The sequence below is a fragment of the Cnephaeus nilssonii genome (assembly GCF_951640355.1).
Source record: "Cnephaeus nilssonii genome assembly, chromosome: 10".
NCBI classification, from domain to species: Eukaryota; Metazoa; Chordata; class Mammalia; order Chiroptera; family Vespertilionidae; genus Cnephaeus; species Cnephaeus nilssonii.
Genome location: NC_137081.1, coordinates 79,003,039 through 79,020,566, shown reverse-complemented (window position 1 = coordinate 79,020,566; position 17,528 = coordinate 79,003,039). Strand labels below are relative to the sequence as shown.

General features: G+C 47.2%; 1 protein-coding gene across 1 annotated transcript in view; it reads left to right on the top strand.

Annotated features, from left to right (window-relative positions):
* Positions 1-240: 240 nt before the first annotated feature.
* Positions 241-17,528, top strand: part of GPR39 (G protein-coupled receptor 39) — a 194,396-nt gene continuing 177,108 nt past the window's right edge. The window contains exon 1 of the mRNA XM_079781922.1: positions 241-1,384. Within this exon, the coding sequence (XP_079638048.1) occupies positions 529-1,384 (856 nt within the window). The 5' untranslated portion in view covers positions 241-528. The remainder of the gene's footprint in view (positions 1,385-17,528) is intronic.

Below are 17,528 nucleotides of genomic sequence, written 5' to 3'. Positions count from 1 at the left end.
GGAGCGGGAGGTGGAGCCCCTGCGGCCCGGAGCCCGGAGCCCAGATCTGATTTCGGGGACCACGCCTGGGCGCTGAGTCAAGCCCGCCGCTGGGCTGTGCCCGCAGCCCGGCGCTGAGCAGTCAGCCGTGGTTAATGATTGACCGCTGACCACCCGGCCTCCAGCAGCCCAAGGGGGTGCTCCCGGAGGGCGCGCTGGGCGGGCGAGTGCCGGGCGGCGGAGGGGAGCGAGGGCTGCGGGGCAGGGCGCCAGGGGCACCCGGGAGGAGGGCGGGCGCGCTGGGGGCTGCGGGGCCAGATTAGAACCGCCTTCCTGCGCGCTCTCCCCAAACTCCACCCCCCGGCGCCTCGGGGCCTCTGCGAGGTTGGGCTGCTCCAGGAAGTTCCCATGAAAGCACCTGAAGTAAGTTACCTTTCCCAGGTAAGTGCGGGGGAGCGAGCGCCTCCTGAGCGCAGCCAAGAACGCAGGCTCCGCTGAGAGGAGGGACATAGAGACCGTCTCCGACCCGGTGGCCGGGCCTCCTTCCCGATGGCTTCCCCCGGCGGCCCCCACGGCGACTGCTCCCAGGTCATTGATCACAGCCACATCCCCGAATTCGAGGTGGCCACCTGGATCAAAATCACCCTCATCCTGGTGAACCTGCTCATCTTCGTGCTGGGCATCCTGGGGAACAGCGTCACCATCCGCGCCACGCAGGTGCTGCAGCAGAAGGGCTACCTGCAGAAGGAGGTGACGGACCACATGGTGAGCCTGGCCTGCTCCGACATCCTGGTCTTCCTCATCGGCATGCCCATGGAGTTCTACAGCATCATCTGGAACCCGCTGACCACGCCCGGCTACGCGCTGTCCTGCAAGCTGCACAACTTCCTCTTCGAGGCCTGCAGCTACGCCACGCTGCTGCACGTGCTCACGCTCAGCTTTGAGCGCTACGTGGCCATCTGCCACCCCTTCCGCTACAAGGCCGTGTCGGGGCCCTGCCAGGTGAAGCTGCTCATCGGCTTCGTCTGGGTCACCTCCGCGCTGGTGGCCCTGCCCCTGCTCTTCGCCATGGGCGTGGAGTACCCCCTGGTGTACGTGCACAGCCACCGGGGTCTCTCTTGCAACCGCACGCTCACCCGCCACCACGAGCGGCCCGAGACCTCCAACATGTCCATCTGCACCAACCTCTCCAGCCGCTGGACCGTGTTCCAGTCCAGCATCTTCGGCGCCTTCGTGGTCTACCTCGTGGTCCTGGTCGCCGTGGCCTTCATGTGCTGGAACATGATGCAGGTGCTCAGGCGCAGCAAGCAGGGCACGCTGGCCGCCAAGGGGCAGCAGGCGCAGCTGCGCAAGTCGGAGAGCCAGGAGAGCAGGGCGGCCCGGAGGCAGACCATCCTCTTCCTGAGTGAGTCCCGGAGGGCGGCCTGGGAGCAGCCCCGCCCCCCTCCCTCCTTGCCTTCTTCTTAACTGCAAATCTTGTCTTAAAAGTGTAAACTTAAGTTCTGGAGGCCGAAGAGGCATTGCTCTGAGTCTCTGGATATTTCTTCTCTGTTTCGGGAACTAAGATTAGGGTGAAAAGAGCACTAGATCAGGAGTCAGAGGACGGGGTATATCCCGGAGCAGCACCCCCGGACCTCCAGCCAGTTGCAGTATATCGTGGGTAAAAGGGGGATGATAATACAGACAAATGTGGGTGTCGAATGAGGTGATGCAGGGGAGGTGCAAGGCCTCTGAGAGGGACCGAGTTTGCAGAGATAACAGAGAGCATTCTGATCTTGCCCCTCTTGTCTCTGGAGACCCTTCCTCAGGTAGTTAGATTTGTTCCCACTTTTCTTCTCCTGTGGAGAAGCAAGGCTGCCAGGGAAACACTCTGCAGGCTGCTGTTACTGCCAGGGGTGATCTCCTATGGGGTCTTCAGAAACCGCGGCTCTCAGCCCAGCGCTCCCCAGGGTGGGCCTGCGGTTCCGCTGAGGTGGGTCTGTTCTTCCCGGAGCAGAGAAGCAAGGCAGGCCACCCGCCTGTCTGTCTGATCCCGAAAATCTGGCTTCACAGCGTCCCGGGACTTGATTGATCAGCCAAAACACCTGATTTCCATAGAGAGCAACTCTATTTTCCAAACTTTTGTTGTGATGCAGATATTTCAAGTCAGGCCCTTCGGTCAGGAAAGAAGGACCCCCATCTGCAGACCCCCACGCCTTCAAAAGAGGGGCCTGGTGGCTGTCCTCTGGGAGCCCGGCTTTCATGGAGACACAAAGTTTGTGCTAGCAAAGGTTTGAAAAAACATTTTTATTTTTTTTTAGCAGAAACAAGAAAACATGTGGGTGTGTGAGTGTGAGTCAAGGGGGAGTTGATGGAACACATGCTTCTCTCCCCTCTCCCCTGTTCAGTGTGGCGCCAGGAGGAGGAATAAATCACGGTGCTGTTTGTTTTGGTGAGGGGAACTTGGGCAACAGGTTCCAGGACGAGGCCTTAGACATGAAAGAAAATTTGAAGGCAATTGAGGAAAATGGAACGCACCCGGTCTTGGCCCCCGCTGCCTCTGGCTTCTGGTGTGCCCCCACAGCTGACTTGACTTGGTGCCTGTGGAAATGAAAGGAGGGAGTTTGCAGTTTGGGGATGCTTACTCTGCATCAGGGGCTGTGGTGCGTGGCTGATACTTTTCCATTTCATAGAATTTGAGGCTTAGAGAAGACCTAATTCAAATGTATGTAAACGCAGCTCCAAATTTTCAACTTGCTTCTCAGGGCAGGGAAATGACTGGCGACAGGAAAATGAAATAAAGCAGGGATTTGACAAGGAAGTTGCGGCCTAGATTGGGCTGGTGGTGTTGCTGCCTCCTAGGACCAGCCTTTTGGGAAGTAAGTGGGTGACTTCGTCGACTTGGGAAGGGCACCCAAACCAACTCAATCTCTTCCCCCCACCCGCTGCTGCCCCCAGTATTCTAGGATGGAGTGAGCATTACATTTGCTTAAAGCTTGAACATCTGTTGAAAGACTAGTTCTCCCTTCCCTCAAACACCCTTAGGCAGTGGTCGGCAAACTCATTAGTCAGCAGAGCCAAATATCAACAGTACAACGAATGAAATTTCTTTTGAGAGCCAGATTTTTTAAAGTTAAACTTCTTCTAACGCCACTTCTTCAAAATAGACTCGCCCAGGCCATGGTATTTTGTGGAAGAGCCACACTCCCATGTGGCTCTCGAGCTGCAGTTTGCCAACCACTGCCTTTAGGCATATCTTAAGCTTTTCTCAGTAATTTATACTTGAATGTGAATGAATTTCCCCTTCCTTCCTTCCTTCCTTCCTTCCTTCCTTCCTTCCTTCCTTCCTTCCTTCCTTTCACCCTCCCTCCCTCCCTTCATTTATTTATTGATTTATTTTAGTTCAGGGCACTATCTACTACTCTAATTAAGAATATTAAGGCTGCATTTGACCAAGGAAAATAATTAATTCATCTTTATTCTCTATTGGACCAAACTCTGTGATTTTTTTATATTTCTCTGAATGGACATCTCTTCTTTTCCCAGGGGGTATTGTTTCAAGTTAAAATCAGTCTCCATTTTGTAGCATAAAATCAGAATGTTTTTTATTTAAAGGTGAATAAGCCCTTGAAGATATCTCATGCAGATAGTAATCTCCTGGAAAGAGTTTGTTCTCACTGCTGCTCTTGTTCCTTCCTTCTGGTTCTCTCCCTCTTTCTTATAACAACTATGTATTCATCACCCACTGTATTCTCCACATAAAGATGGTTGAATGACAATCAGGTGCTCAATGTGTGATAATGTCTGGGGAAAATTTACCATTTGTATTTAGCCCATTTCCTCTGCAGTAGGTTTTCAAAGCAGTTCTTGCAAATGTGCCCCTCTCCCAAGGAATTTAAAGAGCTTTTAAAAATAGGAACCTCGCTAATTAACTCAAGTTAGGAAATAAATTAATGGAGTGAAGAGGAATAAATCATGGCTTGCATACATCAGATTAATATAATGCCATTTACTTTGTGGGTTTCATAAAACATAAGCTTTGGGGCATTTATAACCAGAACAAAGGAACATATAAATTGTTTACAAATTGCTGAATTTAATATAGTGAGTTAGCTGTCTTTTTAGTGTTTCAGTTAACAGATGTATCAAATTAAAACAAATATTTGCTTATTTCAAACATTCTGCATTTAATGTGAAATGTAAATGATGACATAGCACAAGATGTCTTTGGCGCTCTTGAGGCAATAAAAAAACAATTAAGGATATCGCCCCCCCCCCTTCGCCTTGTTGTTAAAAATGCTAACTTCTGCATAACAGAAGTGGAATTCATAAATCTACCCAAGATGAGGAAGTCTGTAGAAAATATTAATTTTCCATTCTACATCTTTTGCAATTGCGTCTCAGTCTGGTGGAGGTGCTGGGCGGGGGAATAATGAAACAAATTGGGAACTCTGGAGAAAAAGAGATGCTGGAATGCCTCCTAGCTTCCAATTGATTTGCAAGAGAAAACAAAAATACTGTAAACGTGTACATTTCTGGAAACATGTGTGTCTCTTCATGCCTCTTGTCAGCTTAATGAGAAATTAGCACTAGACTCACCACCTTTTGCAAGGTTATGGCTAATGTGGCCAAGGTAACACTCATCTGATGCCAGGACAGATGTTACCTGCTGGTCTGGATTCCTGCCTGCTCTGGAGGAGAGGGACTGCTGCGTTTGGCTCTTTATCCCATAGTTGGGGAGGAGATGCAAAATGAGCCTTCTTTCCAACAGGCTTTTCCAGACCTTCCACCCCATGTCTCTCATCTCTCCCTTGGAACTGTTCTCAATGCCTGTGGCATCTGGGTCCATGGACCCCTCCCTTGTTTGTGTCTGTTGCACATGTGGCTTGCTGTTAGATGTCATCCACTCCAAGTGAGATGACAGAGTGGTTTAAATGAAGCATACTGTAGTTTTTTGCTGGGATTGAAAATTGGTATAGCCACTATGGAAAGTAGTATGGAGGTTTCTCAAAAAATTAAAAACAGAACTACCATACAACACAGCAATTTCACTTCTGGGCATTTATCTGAAGAAAATGAAAACACTAATTTGAAAAGATATGTACACCTCTATTTTATTGTAGCAATATTTACAACTAGTAGCCCTGTGCACGAATACATGTGCCAGTAGTTTGCTGCTGCCCTCCAGTAGCCCTCCGCCCGCTGCCCCGCCCTCCTGTAGCTCCCCCCCCTCATAGCTTGCTGCCCTGCCCCGCCCTGTAGTTCTCCACCGCCCGCTTGTAGCTCGCTGCCCCACCCTCCTGCTGATCTGTGATCCAGTCGTTATGCAGTCGGTCGTTACGCGTCAAGGCATAACGACCATTTGCATATTACATCTTTATTATATAGGACTAGAGGCCCGGTGCACGAAATTCGTCCACGGGTGTGTGTCCCCCTCAGCCCAGCCTGCACCCTCTCCAATCTGGGACCCCTTAAGGGATGTCTGACTGCCCGTTTAGGCCCGACCCACTGGGATTGGGCCTAAATGGGCAGTCTGACATCCCTCTCACAATCCAGGACTGCTGGCTCCCAACTGCTCCCCTGCCTGCCTTCCTGATTGCCCCTTAACCACTTCTGCCTGCCAGCCTGATCACCCCCTAACCACTCCGCTGCCAGCCTGATTGATGTCTAACTGCTCCCCTGCCAGCCTGTTTGCCCCTAACTGTCCTCCCCTGCAGGCCTGTTCACCCCTAACTGCCCTCCCCTGCAGGCCTGGTCCCCCTGAACTGCTCTCCCCTGCAGGCCTGGGTCCCCCCAACTGCCCTTCCCTGTAGGCCCAGTCACCCCCAACTTCCCTTCTCTGCTGGTCTGGTCACCCCTAATTGCCCTCCTCTGCAGGCTTGATCGCCCCCAACTGCCCTCCCTTTCAGGCCTGGTCCCTTCCAACTGCCCTTCCCTGCTGGCCATCTTATGGTGGCCATCTTGTGTCCACATGGGGGCAGGATCTTTGACCACATGGGGGCAGCCATCTTGTGTGTTGGAGTGATGGTCAATTTGCATATTACTCTTTTATTAGATAGGATAGAGGCCTGGTGCATGGGTGGGGGCCAGCTGGTTTGCCCTGAAGGGTGTCCCGGATCAGTGTGGGGGTTCCCTTGGGGTGTGGGGCGGCCTGGGCGAGGGGCCTGTGGTGGTTTGCAGGCCAGTCACTCCTCCCGGCAACCCAAGCGGAGGCCCTGGGATCTGGGATTTATTTATCTTTTACAATTGAAACTTTGTAGCCTGGAGCAGAGCCAAGCCTCCTGCTCGCTCCATGGCAGCAGCCATTTCTGTTGGGATTTATTTATCTTCTATAATTGAAACTTTGTAGCCTTGAGTGGAGGCTGGGCCCGCCAGGGAGTGTGGAAAGCTTGGCTTCCTCCATCGCCGGGGAAACCCAAGCCTCCCTCCTGCTCGCTCAGTGGCTGCAGCCATCTTGGTTGGGGTTAATTTGAATACTTGCTCCTGATTGGCTGGTGGGTGTGGCTGGTGGGTGTGGCGGAGTGATGGTTAATTTGCATATTGCTCTTTTATTAGATAGGATAGCTAAGATATGGAAACAACCTAGATGTCCATTGATAGATGAATGGATAAAGAAGATGTGGTATATGCATACATTGCAATATTACTCAGCAGTAAAAAAAAAAAAAAATGAAATCTTGCCATTTGCAACAACACAGATGGACCTAGAGGATATTATGCTAAGTGAAATAACACAGAGAAAGACAAATGCCATATGATTTCACTTATATGTGGAACCTAAAAAAACAAATAAAACAAAACAAAAAAAAGACTCATAGAAATAGAGAATAAATTGATAGTTGCCAAAGGAGAGAAGGATTCCAGGGTGGGTGAAAAAGGAAGGAGAATAAGAAGTACAAACTTTGAGTTACTAAAAACAAAATACAAGTGTCTCTGAAGCTGGACAAGGTAAGGACATAGATTCCCCTCTAGGACCTTCAGAAAGGACTGCAACCCTGCCAACACATTGATATTAGTTCAATAAAACTAATTCTGGCCTTCAGAACATAATACATTTATGTTGTTTTAAACCACTAAATTTGTGGTAACTTATTATAACAGCAGTAGAGAACTAACAAAACCAGTCTATTTAAAAGTTAAAATATAAAAGAATATTGAGAATTTTCAGAAGTAAATATTAAGAACAAATACTGATGAGCAATACTATTAATAGCCACAATTTATTAAACATATACTATGTGCAAGGCAGTTATGCTCACATCAACTCATTAATGAGGACACCGAAATTATTCCATTTAATAGAAGATGGAACATTTTAAAGAACTTAAGTATATGTCCATGGGATGGAGAGTAGGTAGTGAAACAAAAATATTGGTGAGAAAGATATGGAACCATCAGAAGAAAAACTAAAAAAATGTGATAAAGCATTGAGTTTTTTTAAAAAAAATCAATAAAAACAACCTTTAGTTATTGCTGTAACAATAAAGTTGGGCTACTTGAACAGTCAGAATTTCCTGGTTCAAAGCTGGTAAAAATATTTACATGGAATGTGTTGTTTTTTTAAATCAACTTGTGTATGTGTGACACATTAAATTACCTTGGAGTATAAATACAAAGTAAAAGAAAAAGTTAAATTGATCAAGAATGTTTAATTAATTTTATTAAAATTTCTAGTAAAGTGCTAAAAGTAAAAGAAGGATACTGTAGTTTAATTAGTCACTTGCAAGAGCATAAGTAATTGGGACTAGGTTATAGCTACCTCCTAGACATCTGTAAGGCAGTGATTGACTTTCAACCCTAGTTATGAAGAAAAGTTTTACAGATAATCATGAAATTACAAAATTAAAGAAACATAAGAAAAGATTGAGGACTCTAATAATTCCACTTGTTTGCATTCTGATTTGCTCTTCTGAGTTGGAGGAAAAGGGAAGGAATTGCATGTAGTGGCAGGATTTGCATATCAACTTGGGTTGCTCATGGGAGAAAACCTTGAATATGGACATCATCCATCATGTGTATTTGATCTTCACTCTTACACGCTCCCAACTGAGCTATTTCAGCTGCTCATCATGTGTATTCCGAGGGGAAAAAAGATTGAGAGTTGTTACTGTAATGGATTACTCTAAAAGGAACGTTGATGTATATTTATGTATTTGTGGGGTGGGCCAGGGAGATCAGAATCACATCCTCTTGGTTTTTAGTCCCCAGATTTAGAGGTAAGTCACATGTGTTTGCACTCACACGTGCACGTGAACCCTGGAGAGAGAGAGAGAGAATGGGGGAGGGCTGGAAGGCAGAGAGAGAACTGAGATGTTGACAGTGGCTCCTCTTTATCTGAGGACAATCAGTACCTGAAAAATACTCTTAAAATTTGTTCCTTAAAATGGATTCCAAAATTTCATGTGAAGAGAGGTTGGACTGGGACTTCATTGTGGAAAACAGAAGTGAAATCTATGAAAAGAAAGTTGTCTTATATTTTATGAAACAGGTTATAATTATATGGTAATTCTTATAAAAACTTTTCATAATGAAACAAGTGTGACTTTTTTGAGGGCATAATTTTTCTGACAAACTGTATGATGGCCTTTGTGCCTGATTTTCTCAGCAAGATTATATAGAGGGCTTTCTTCCAAGACCTGTTCTTAATTCTTTGCTATTTAAATTACCCTCACTGAGTCACCTGTGACATCATCATTCTTGTCAATTTTTCATTCTTTCAGGATGACTGGTCTAATTCCGCCAGACCTGTTTGTCAGGGCTTGGCATCTGATTGGTGTGTTTCTCCAGCTCTTCAAACCCCCAAAATTAATTTAAAAATCAAACTCTACACACCCTAGTGTAGGTCAACTGATTACATGGAAATAGATGCCAAGTACCAAAATAGTTTTTAAATAGTTGTTTTCTTGATTAGTTTAAATACTGGTCTTATAATCATGTTTATGTCATTAATTTTCTTAGCAAAGGCTTTTTCTGTGGTATATAGGGATATGCCAACTCAGGCTCTCAAGGAAATAGTACCAAAATTAGTGACTTTTTTAAGGGTAAGGTATTATTTTGACTCAAATGTTTGGCTATTTCAGGAAAAAGTTTTGCCTCAAATATTTAGGACAAGCATGTCAAACTCGCGACCCACGGGCCACATGCCTCATTTATTTGGCCTGTGTTAGCCTTTGAGTTTGACATGCTTGATTTAGGCCATCACCTCTATTCTCTTCCTCCCGTTATTGGTGTAGATGTGCCTGTAATACATGACATTTCATGCCTATTTCTCTACCTGTGACATCTGTCATACATTGCAGTGTCTTGTGATCAGCCTGGCAGACAAATATAATGATGCTGCTTTATTTTTATAATCAGGCTGTCTCAAAGATTTCATTACTCTGCTGGAGAGATGCATAGTTCTTGTGGAAGGGAATATTGGAATCCCAGTCCCCATTCATTAGCAAGCCTATTCATCTGTCTCAGTTGCATGCCTCCTGGGGGCTGCCAAAGTGTAGCTAGGCAGCAGAGGCCTCCGCTGAGCAAAGCATTCAACTTATTAATGCTACAACCACTCAGAATAAAAGTCATTTGTGGGCCAAGACAGCACAGAAGAATATCAAATTGGGGGTCAAGGAGCCCGTCCTACCCCAGTAGATAAGGTTCTCTCATCCACCACTTCGGTGACATGGTCATCTCTCATTGTCTTTTCCTTCTGCCTGGTCGGCAACCCTGGGACAATCCAACTGACCCTCCACCTCTACTCTTTGGCTACTTACTGAGCACTGAAGAGAAGACTGGTCATCATTGCTGCTGTACGTTCTTGTAAACAGAGAAGTGTTCAGCCTCACCTGGGCCCTGCTGTGTAGTGGGCACCTCCTTTGCAAGCCCCTTCAAAGAGCTCAAGCTCCCGGAATACCTTTTCTACTTTGCTTCCAGAAGTCTACTTTCTAGGTGAGGGACCTTGACTTGACCTGTCATCACTGGAGGAATGTTGGCATCTACTCACGCCTTGTCCAGGCTATCCTTCATGCTGCAGCCACTGGGATCTCATTGACGGTCCCAACCACAACCCCTCAAATCCAAGCCCGTCAGTGGCTTCCCATGGCTCTTACATCAAGGGTCAAACTTAACATAGAGCCCCTCATGGTCGGCGGCCTCTCCAGCCAAGTGCCCCTCTGCGTGGACTGAGTGGCTTAAACAACAGGTGTTGATTTTCTCACAGTTCTGGAAGTTAGAAATCTGAGATTACGGTACTGGTAGGGTTGGTTTCTAGTGGGACGTCTTTTTTGGTTTACAAATAGCAGCCTTCTTTCTGAGTCCGCACATAGCCCTTTCTCTGTGTGCCCACAAAGAGAGAGAGAGTGCTCTCTGGTATCTCTTACTCTTCTCATAAGAACACCAGTCCTGTTGGGTCAGGGCCCCACTCTTATGATCTCATTGGATCTTAATTACCTCCCCAAAGGCCCTATCTTCAAATAGTGTCACATTGGGGGCTTTAACATGTGAATGGGGTAGGAGGAGAGACACAGTTCAAACCATAACACCCTTCAATTCCTCCAGTGGTCCATGACCAGACTCATACCCGCTGGTCTTAGTACATGCTGTTTCCTCTGCCTGGAATGCTTTTCTGTCTTACTCCATGCTCTACCTGCCCCCACCAGTCCCTTCACCAAGCCTGGCACAACCTCCCTGCCTTGATTAAACCTCCCTTGAAACAAGACTCACAGTTATAATTTTGTATTTCATTTCGAGATTATTCAATTGAAGTCTCTCTTCCTTCTAATACCTTGAGGGCAGAAACTATCCCTAATTTTGCTTCCCAACTTCTGAGCACAGTGCCTGGCACACAGCAGATTTGTAATGAATATTTGTTGACTAAATAAATAAATGAATGAGATTCCGTTTGGAATTGGGAAACAGTGTTGTGTTTTCCACTGGGCATGCATTTCTAGAGAAGTTTTTCACTCCTCAAATTTTTTTCTGGTGACTTGGAACCTAAAGGTGCCTTTTTTGAAAGAGGCTTTGACTTCTCAAGCCTCTGAAAAGTCAAGCCATCATAGAGGACATTTAAGATTTTATCTCCTATGAGCAAAAGAATAGTCTGTGTTAATCGGCCCTGAAGTTTAGCTTTACCATAAGTACCTGCCAGAAGTAACCATGAAATGAAAGTGATTAGGGTAGTGTTTATCAACCCCTTTAAACTCTGTTTAACAGGATTAATGCAGTGGGATAACTTTAAAAATCATTTCTTAGCAGGAATTTTTGCCGCTTGTTAACAAGGGGGTTACTCAGGTTAATGGAAAGAGGATTCAGTGGGTGCAATATTTTCAACCAATATGTTTTTATTTCCCCTTAAATTGCATTTACTTGCAGCCATCACCCACAAGTCTGAGCCATGAGGTTTATCACGTCGGGGAAGAAAAAAGCAGGTACTGCCTAGTACAAATGATCAGTTTTGAATAAAGAAGCTGGATTTCTTGTCTTGTTCAGCTAGGCAGTTGTCATGAAAGCTTGGGCTTTGTGAAGGGTGAAAAAGAATTGCTCAGCTCTGTAGTTCTCCCTTTAACGCATCACAAGCCCAGCTTGGTGAACCAGATCAGCCACCACGTGGCCAGTTCCGACAAGACCAAAGTTAAGGGGTTTGAAATGTTTCCTTGGAAGCCACTGACGGGTTTTAAGGAGTAAAGCACCACAGTTAAATGTTTGGTGCTTCCCTGAGGTGACAGTATTTGTTGCATTGCAATTTGAGTCAAAATTCAGGCCTGGTCATGTTCTAGAGCCATGGTCGGCAAACTGCGGCTCTCGAGCCACATGGGGCTCTTTGGCCCCTTGAGTGTGGCTCTTCCACAAAATACCACGGCCTGGGTGAGTCTATTTTGAAGAAGTGGTGTTAGAAGAAGTTTAAGTTTAAAAAATTTGTCTCTCAAAAGAAATTTCAATCGTTGTACTGTTGATATTTGGCTCTGTTGACTAATGAGTTTGCCCACCGCTGTTCTAGAGTGAAAAAGAGACGACCCTTCATTGAGGTGCAATCCTGGTGGAGCAGCTGATGCCAGTTGGTTCTTCCAGCCATTAGCCAGACCTCTGGCTCTTGGTTTTCCCAATTCTTGGTCCTCCATGGCCAGAGAATGACTCTGCTTCTGATATTATTGTAATTAGCTAGTTATTAATAACAGGAAAGGAGCAAAGGGGGAAGCCAGACATTATAGGCCTGTCATTTGGGCAGCTTCACCAGGAAGCTGCAATGTCACACTCCCCAGGGAACCACCAGCCCGTTCCCCACGGAGCACTGGGGGAAGAGGCCCACAAAGAGGAGTTGAGCTGACATGGGGATGACACTTGACTGTCAGTCACACCTTGGAACAGATATCATTGGTCAGAATGGGCATGGCCACTGCAAGCCCTCAAAAATTTAGGAATACATAATCCCCTAAACAAAGGAATTCTCTCTTTGGTTCTGGTGACTCTTAGCTCATGGGGCTGTCTCGTTCCTGCTTCCTTGCATTCACCCATCCGGTCCAGAGCCAGGGGACCCCACACACAATGCACTGATGGACTGCAACAGGAAACACAAACTAAGCTAGTCTCATTATGTATTGGATTGCTCCAACCTGGAACAGAAACCCTGGACACTGGCTCTAACTTCAGCCCTATCAAAGCCACAGCTGCACTTCTTTTATGGCAGGACTGAGGGAGAGGGGACCTTGGAAACTCAGGGATTTCATTCCAGACAAATAAAAATCACTTGTTCTCATATGCACCTCAGAAAATTACTTTCCATGGGATTTTGCAAGAATTCCACTCCCTTGAGCAACAGGTGGGGATGAGGACCACTCCCCACCAGTAACACGTCCATTCAGCTCCTCATGTTTTCCCAGCAGAGAGACCCCAGTCGCCCCAACGTTGCTTAGGACAGGAGGCAGCTCCAGGGAGCTGAGCTGGGTGATAGCAGCTCTAACATCTCTATTGTGCAATGGCCGGTTCATTCCTCAAAAATTTCAACTCCTCACATCTTCCTTGAAGCCTTCCTACACTGATCTTCCTAGGAATGATGAGCCGTGTTAGTCATTTCTCAGAAGGGGGCACAGCTGTTGTCTCCCTGCCTCTCCTTGGAGTTCCCAGGGATCGGGGACCTTGAATCTTCACATTTCTTCAGCCTTCCCTTTGAAGATTGAGGGGACCACTGGCAGGGAATGTGGGCTGGGATCTGATTATATAGATTCAGGGGTTAAAATCCCTGACAGCGGCTGCTTCTCCTGGAAAGGTGGGAAACCACACAAACTGATCCTCCGGAAGTTGCTTCAGCTCTCCCTGCCTTTCCTCTCCTCTGTAGGCAGGAATCTGAGATGGTTCCCGAAATTCCTGGACCCTTACACACACCTGCTCCTTACTCTAACCCTAATCGAGATGTTGCAGTGAGGGGATTTTCCCAGAAGTAACGTAGGTCCCAAATCAGTTGATCTTAGAAGGGGGATTTTCCGTGTGGGTTTAATCAAGTCACATGACCCTTTAAATCTGGGTCTAGAGGTCAGAGATAGGGGAAGTCAGGTACTTAATGCATAATAGGGGTTTCATGGGAGAGAAAGTCTCCATTGCTGGCTTTGAAGATTGAGGGGACCACTGGCAGGGAACGTGGTTTCTAGGAAAAGAGCCAGCAAGGGAATGAGGACCCGAATGAGCTGATGGACTGCAGTGGGAAACACAGACTAAGCTAAGAGGTGGAGTTCCCCCTACAGTCTCGACACTTTGAGACCCTGAGCAGCGATCCCAGCCATGCTGTGCCTGGAGTTTTGATCTATAGGTTATTTTAAGCCACTAAATTTGTATTGATTTGTTAAGTAGCAATAGAAAACAGATACCTTCTCTGAACTCTAATAAGGGGGCTCCAAGGTAAATACCTTTCCTGCCTGAGTTATATCTTTCAAGACAGGTCCAATCTCCAGAACCTTCTCATTGAAAAGTTCCACCCTCTAAGCACTGCACCCAAGGGCCAGCCCTTTATTGACTCACCGACCATTTATTGAGCACAAGTTCCAGGGCAACATGGACTTTTCGCTGGACTTTTAGAGTTTTGTTTGGGGCATTAAAAATTTGTGGGTTTGTGTCCCACCGGGTAGATTTTTGGAATCGTGGATACTGCAGTTTTGAAGAGGAACACTGTAGTGGATGGAGCCAGTTAGCATCCCTTTTAGTAGCTCTTTTTCCTCATGGCCTGGCACTTAGTAGGTGCTGAATAAATGTTTGGTGAATCAGTGAACAGGCAGCTTTGCTGCTTCCCGGAGGCTTCCAATCCCAGTGCTGAAAGCAAGTCTGAAGAAGAGAGATGTCTTGGGCTAACACGCTTCACCGTTTCCCGATGATAGGGTTTCTGCCAATTGAGAAACTTGACAAAAATTTCCTGTTTGCACTTACTGTGTGTAAGAGCTATTCTGGCAGCCAGAGGCTTTTTAGACATCTCATCACACTGCCTACACATCTCAAGGGTGGCGGTACTTGGAGAGCAGTGGTGTTACCAGAATCCGACAGACAGGGTTCAGGAGATAAGGCTGTAGCATCAAATTGCTATTGTACTTGCTAAATGTCTCACTGGTTAGGAAACCAAAGGCATGCAGAAATAGGAGGCAGGCCCAGTTGGCAGCAATGTGCTTCATTGAACTTGGAGAGAGAAGCCATCTTCTTTCTCTAGCGAAGGGGAAAAGGAAACCCAGCTGACCTCAGAAACAAAGCACTACACACAGGCGTTTGGGCAGAGCTGGTCACTTGGTCTCCCCGGCTTTATGTGTTTCTAGTCTCTGGAAGACATGATATACTCAGCGGAAACAGGACTCTCTGGGAAAGGTATGGGCCTACCGTTTATATGCTGCAATTTTTAAGAATTAAATAGCATGTTGAAATGACAGCTGCATATTTTATAGAGTTAAAGATGGGTTGTCACTGCTTGTCTTGACAGGGAGCAAATGGGAGGGCTTGATGGTTGAAGGTTTCTGTCCAGAGAGTGCAGGCTATTTCCCTTGGGCCTGGGGTTTTCCTCATTGTTGAATTTCTCAAAGGCCCACTTCCTCCAGGAAGCCTTCCTGGGCTGTCTTTACCCTGCTCTCATCACTCCAGCAGGTCTTTGCATTTCATTTTGGTGCTTTATTAATCAAACTATGTACGAAAGCCTAAAACGTGCACTATATCATTTGGACTGTAGAGCTGAAGATGCTGTTTCTCCCCTCCAAGGAGTTTAATTAATATTTTTCTAGTTGGGGCAACAAAGTATAGAGGTGGGGCCTTCTAGAAGGAAGCCTTGATGAAAGGTGGGGAATATTGGCTGATTATGAGGTAAGCTGGTTCTGGCTCCAGAATTGTGAATGATGTGGGTGATTGGACTTCACCCATCCCAGAGATGTTGTCTGCCATTTTGATATTCACAGTGTGGTCCATGGAGCAGCATCAACATCCGCTGGGAAATAGCCAGATGCAGAGTGTTGGGCCACACCCCACACCTCCTCACTTAGACTCTGTGTTGTAACAGGTCTCTGTGATTCCTGTGCACGTTGACAGTGAGAAATGCTCATCCACAACCCTTCTTTCGGAGGGGCTTCTTTAACTCAAAAAGAATAGAAAAGGAGGAGTTGGGAGTGACTAATCTCATCATACACGGTAAGAACTGTGAGCAGCTTGCTGTGTAGCTGTCACAGGAGGGAATTTGCTCCATGACATTTGGGCACAAGAAACTTCACATTGCTTTATCTTCAAAAAGAAATGGAAGCCTGGCTCTGAGCCACTGTTTGCAGAGGTAAAATTCAGTTTCCTTTGGAGGAGGCTTCCCTTCTCATGTTGTATGAAAATTCAAAGGGGGCTTATGAGGTGCCAGAGACTGAGGCACTTGGCCCTTCATTCGCATTCAAAGTAGTTATGTTGTTCAGTTGCTTCCTGTTGCTCCTTCTGCTCTAGGATCCGGCTGCCAAGCTGGCCGAGCACTGGGACCAGCCAGCCGAGGGCCAGTCTGCTCCTCACCAGCATGAGGGTAGAATTATGTCCATATTCCAGAATTGTTCAAGGTCATCACCCATTGAGGTTTGAGCTGGGATCTGTCCCCAAAGTCCATGTTCTTTCCCTGAGCAGAGAGATAAGCCCTTAAAAGAGAATAGAATGTGCTCCAGCTGGGAGACGCGATGTGGGTGGGAAGGGACGGGGAGGCAAGAAACCATGATGCCAGGTCTGGTGTGTGTTTATCTTGCTTTCAGCCCTCCCAGAAGCTTTTGAGTACCCTCTTCTGTTTGAGGACTTTCCTTCTCTCTGAGTCCTGCTTTCTCGAGGTGGTGGTGAGAATGCCTTGTTTTCCCAGCATCCCTTGCAGCCTGGGTGCAGCATGTGACTGGGGCTGCATCAATCATCTGCACTGCAATTCACTTGGAAGAGAGTGATGGGAAGGAGCAGCAGCAGCCACGTGGCGTGTCTGGGACCAGGGCCAGTGTGTTTCAGAGTGTCCCTGAGTGACAGCAATGGCAGGAGAACGTAGGGCAGGGGTCTGGGACAGGTGTTGGCAGTGCCTCTGCAGTAGGGTCTCCATTGGTACAGCCTGGTGGGAAAATCTGATGTGATTCTTGGTTGCATACCCAATTTTCTAGTCCTCCCAGGTATGTATGTGGGGGGACAAAAACAATAATAGCCTCATTTCCAGTTTAAACTGGAATGGCCTTTGTTGTTTGTACTATGAACTCTGTATGTCAGCTAATAGGTAATAGAACAATTAGACCGGGGGGACCCAGTGGGGAGCAGTGGATAGTGAATTGAGATTGGAGAGTAGATATGGAGCAAGCTGGTAGCTAATCTAAAGGATTCGGACCACGTATTGGAAGCAGTGGGGAGCCATGGACAGCTTTGGAAAAGGGGAGTGGCAGGAAGGCGAGCAAGAAGACTAATGTGGCCACTGCGTGTCTTGCAGGCAGGGGAGGCAGTGTGAGGAGCGCAGGTGTGAAATGGGTTCTGAATCAACAGTGAATCGACAGGTTTGGCCATGAAAGGTCATGAGGGTGGTAGTGTTAACCCTGCCACACACTGGAACCACCCAAACAGTGCCCCACTCCATTCACCCAAATCTTCAGGCGTGGGGCCCTGGCATCCGTATGATTTAAGCTCTGTAGGTGATTCCACAGTGGGGCCAGCACTGACAGTGGGGAAGAAGGAGTTGGAAAAGCAGGCTGGGCCTGGCCCTGCAGACGTTGACTTTGGTGGCTGTACCAAGGATCTTTGACGTTAAGCCACAGAACCTGATCTTGACTTATTAAGAAGAAAAACGAAATTTTCTGGAAGTATTACATGTAGTTCACAGAGTCAGAGGGAAGGATAAGTACCCAGAGTGTCCAGGGGAAGAAATTCATGGACAGCATGCTTAGGCTCCACTGTCACGGAGATAACAGCCCAGGCATTCTCCCCTCTCTGTGGTCACTCCATGCAGGGTCAGATTCCCAGGCTCTCGCTGGACGGGTTGAGGTGCGGCCACTCCCAGTGACGGAGGCTGAGCGTAGGGACAGTGTCAGCAGACTCCAGGGAATGGGAGGCTGGTCCCACAGGGGAGCTGATGCTGTGCCCAGGAAGCA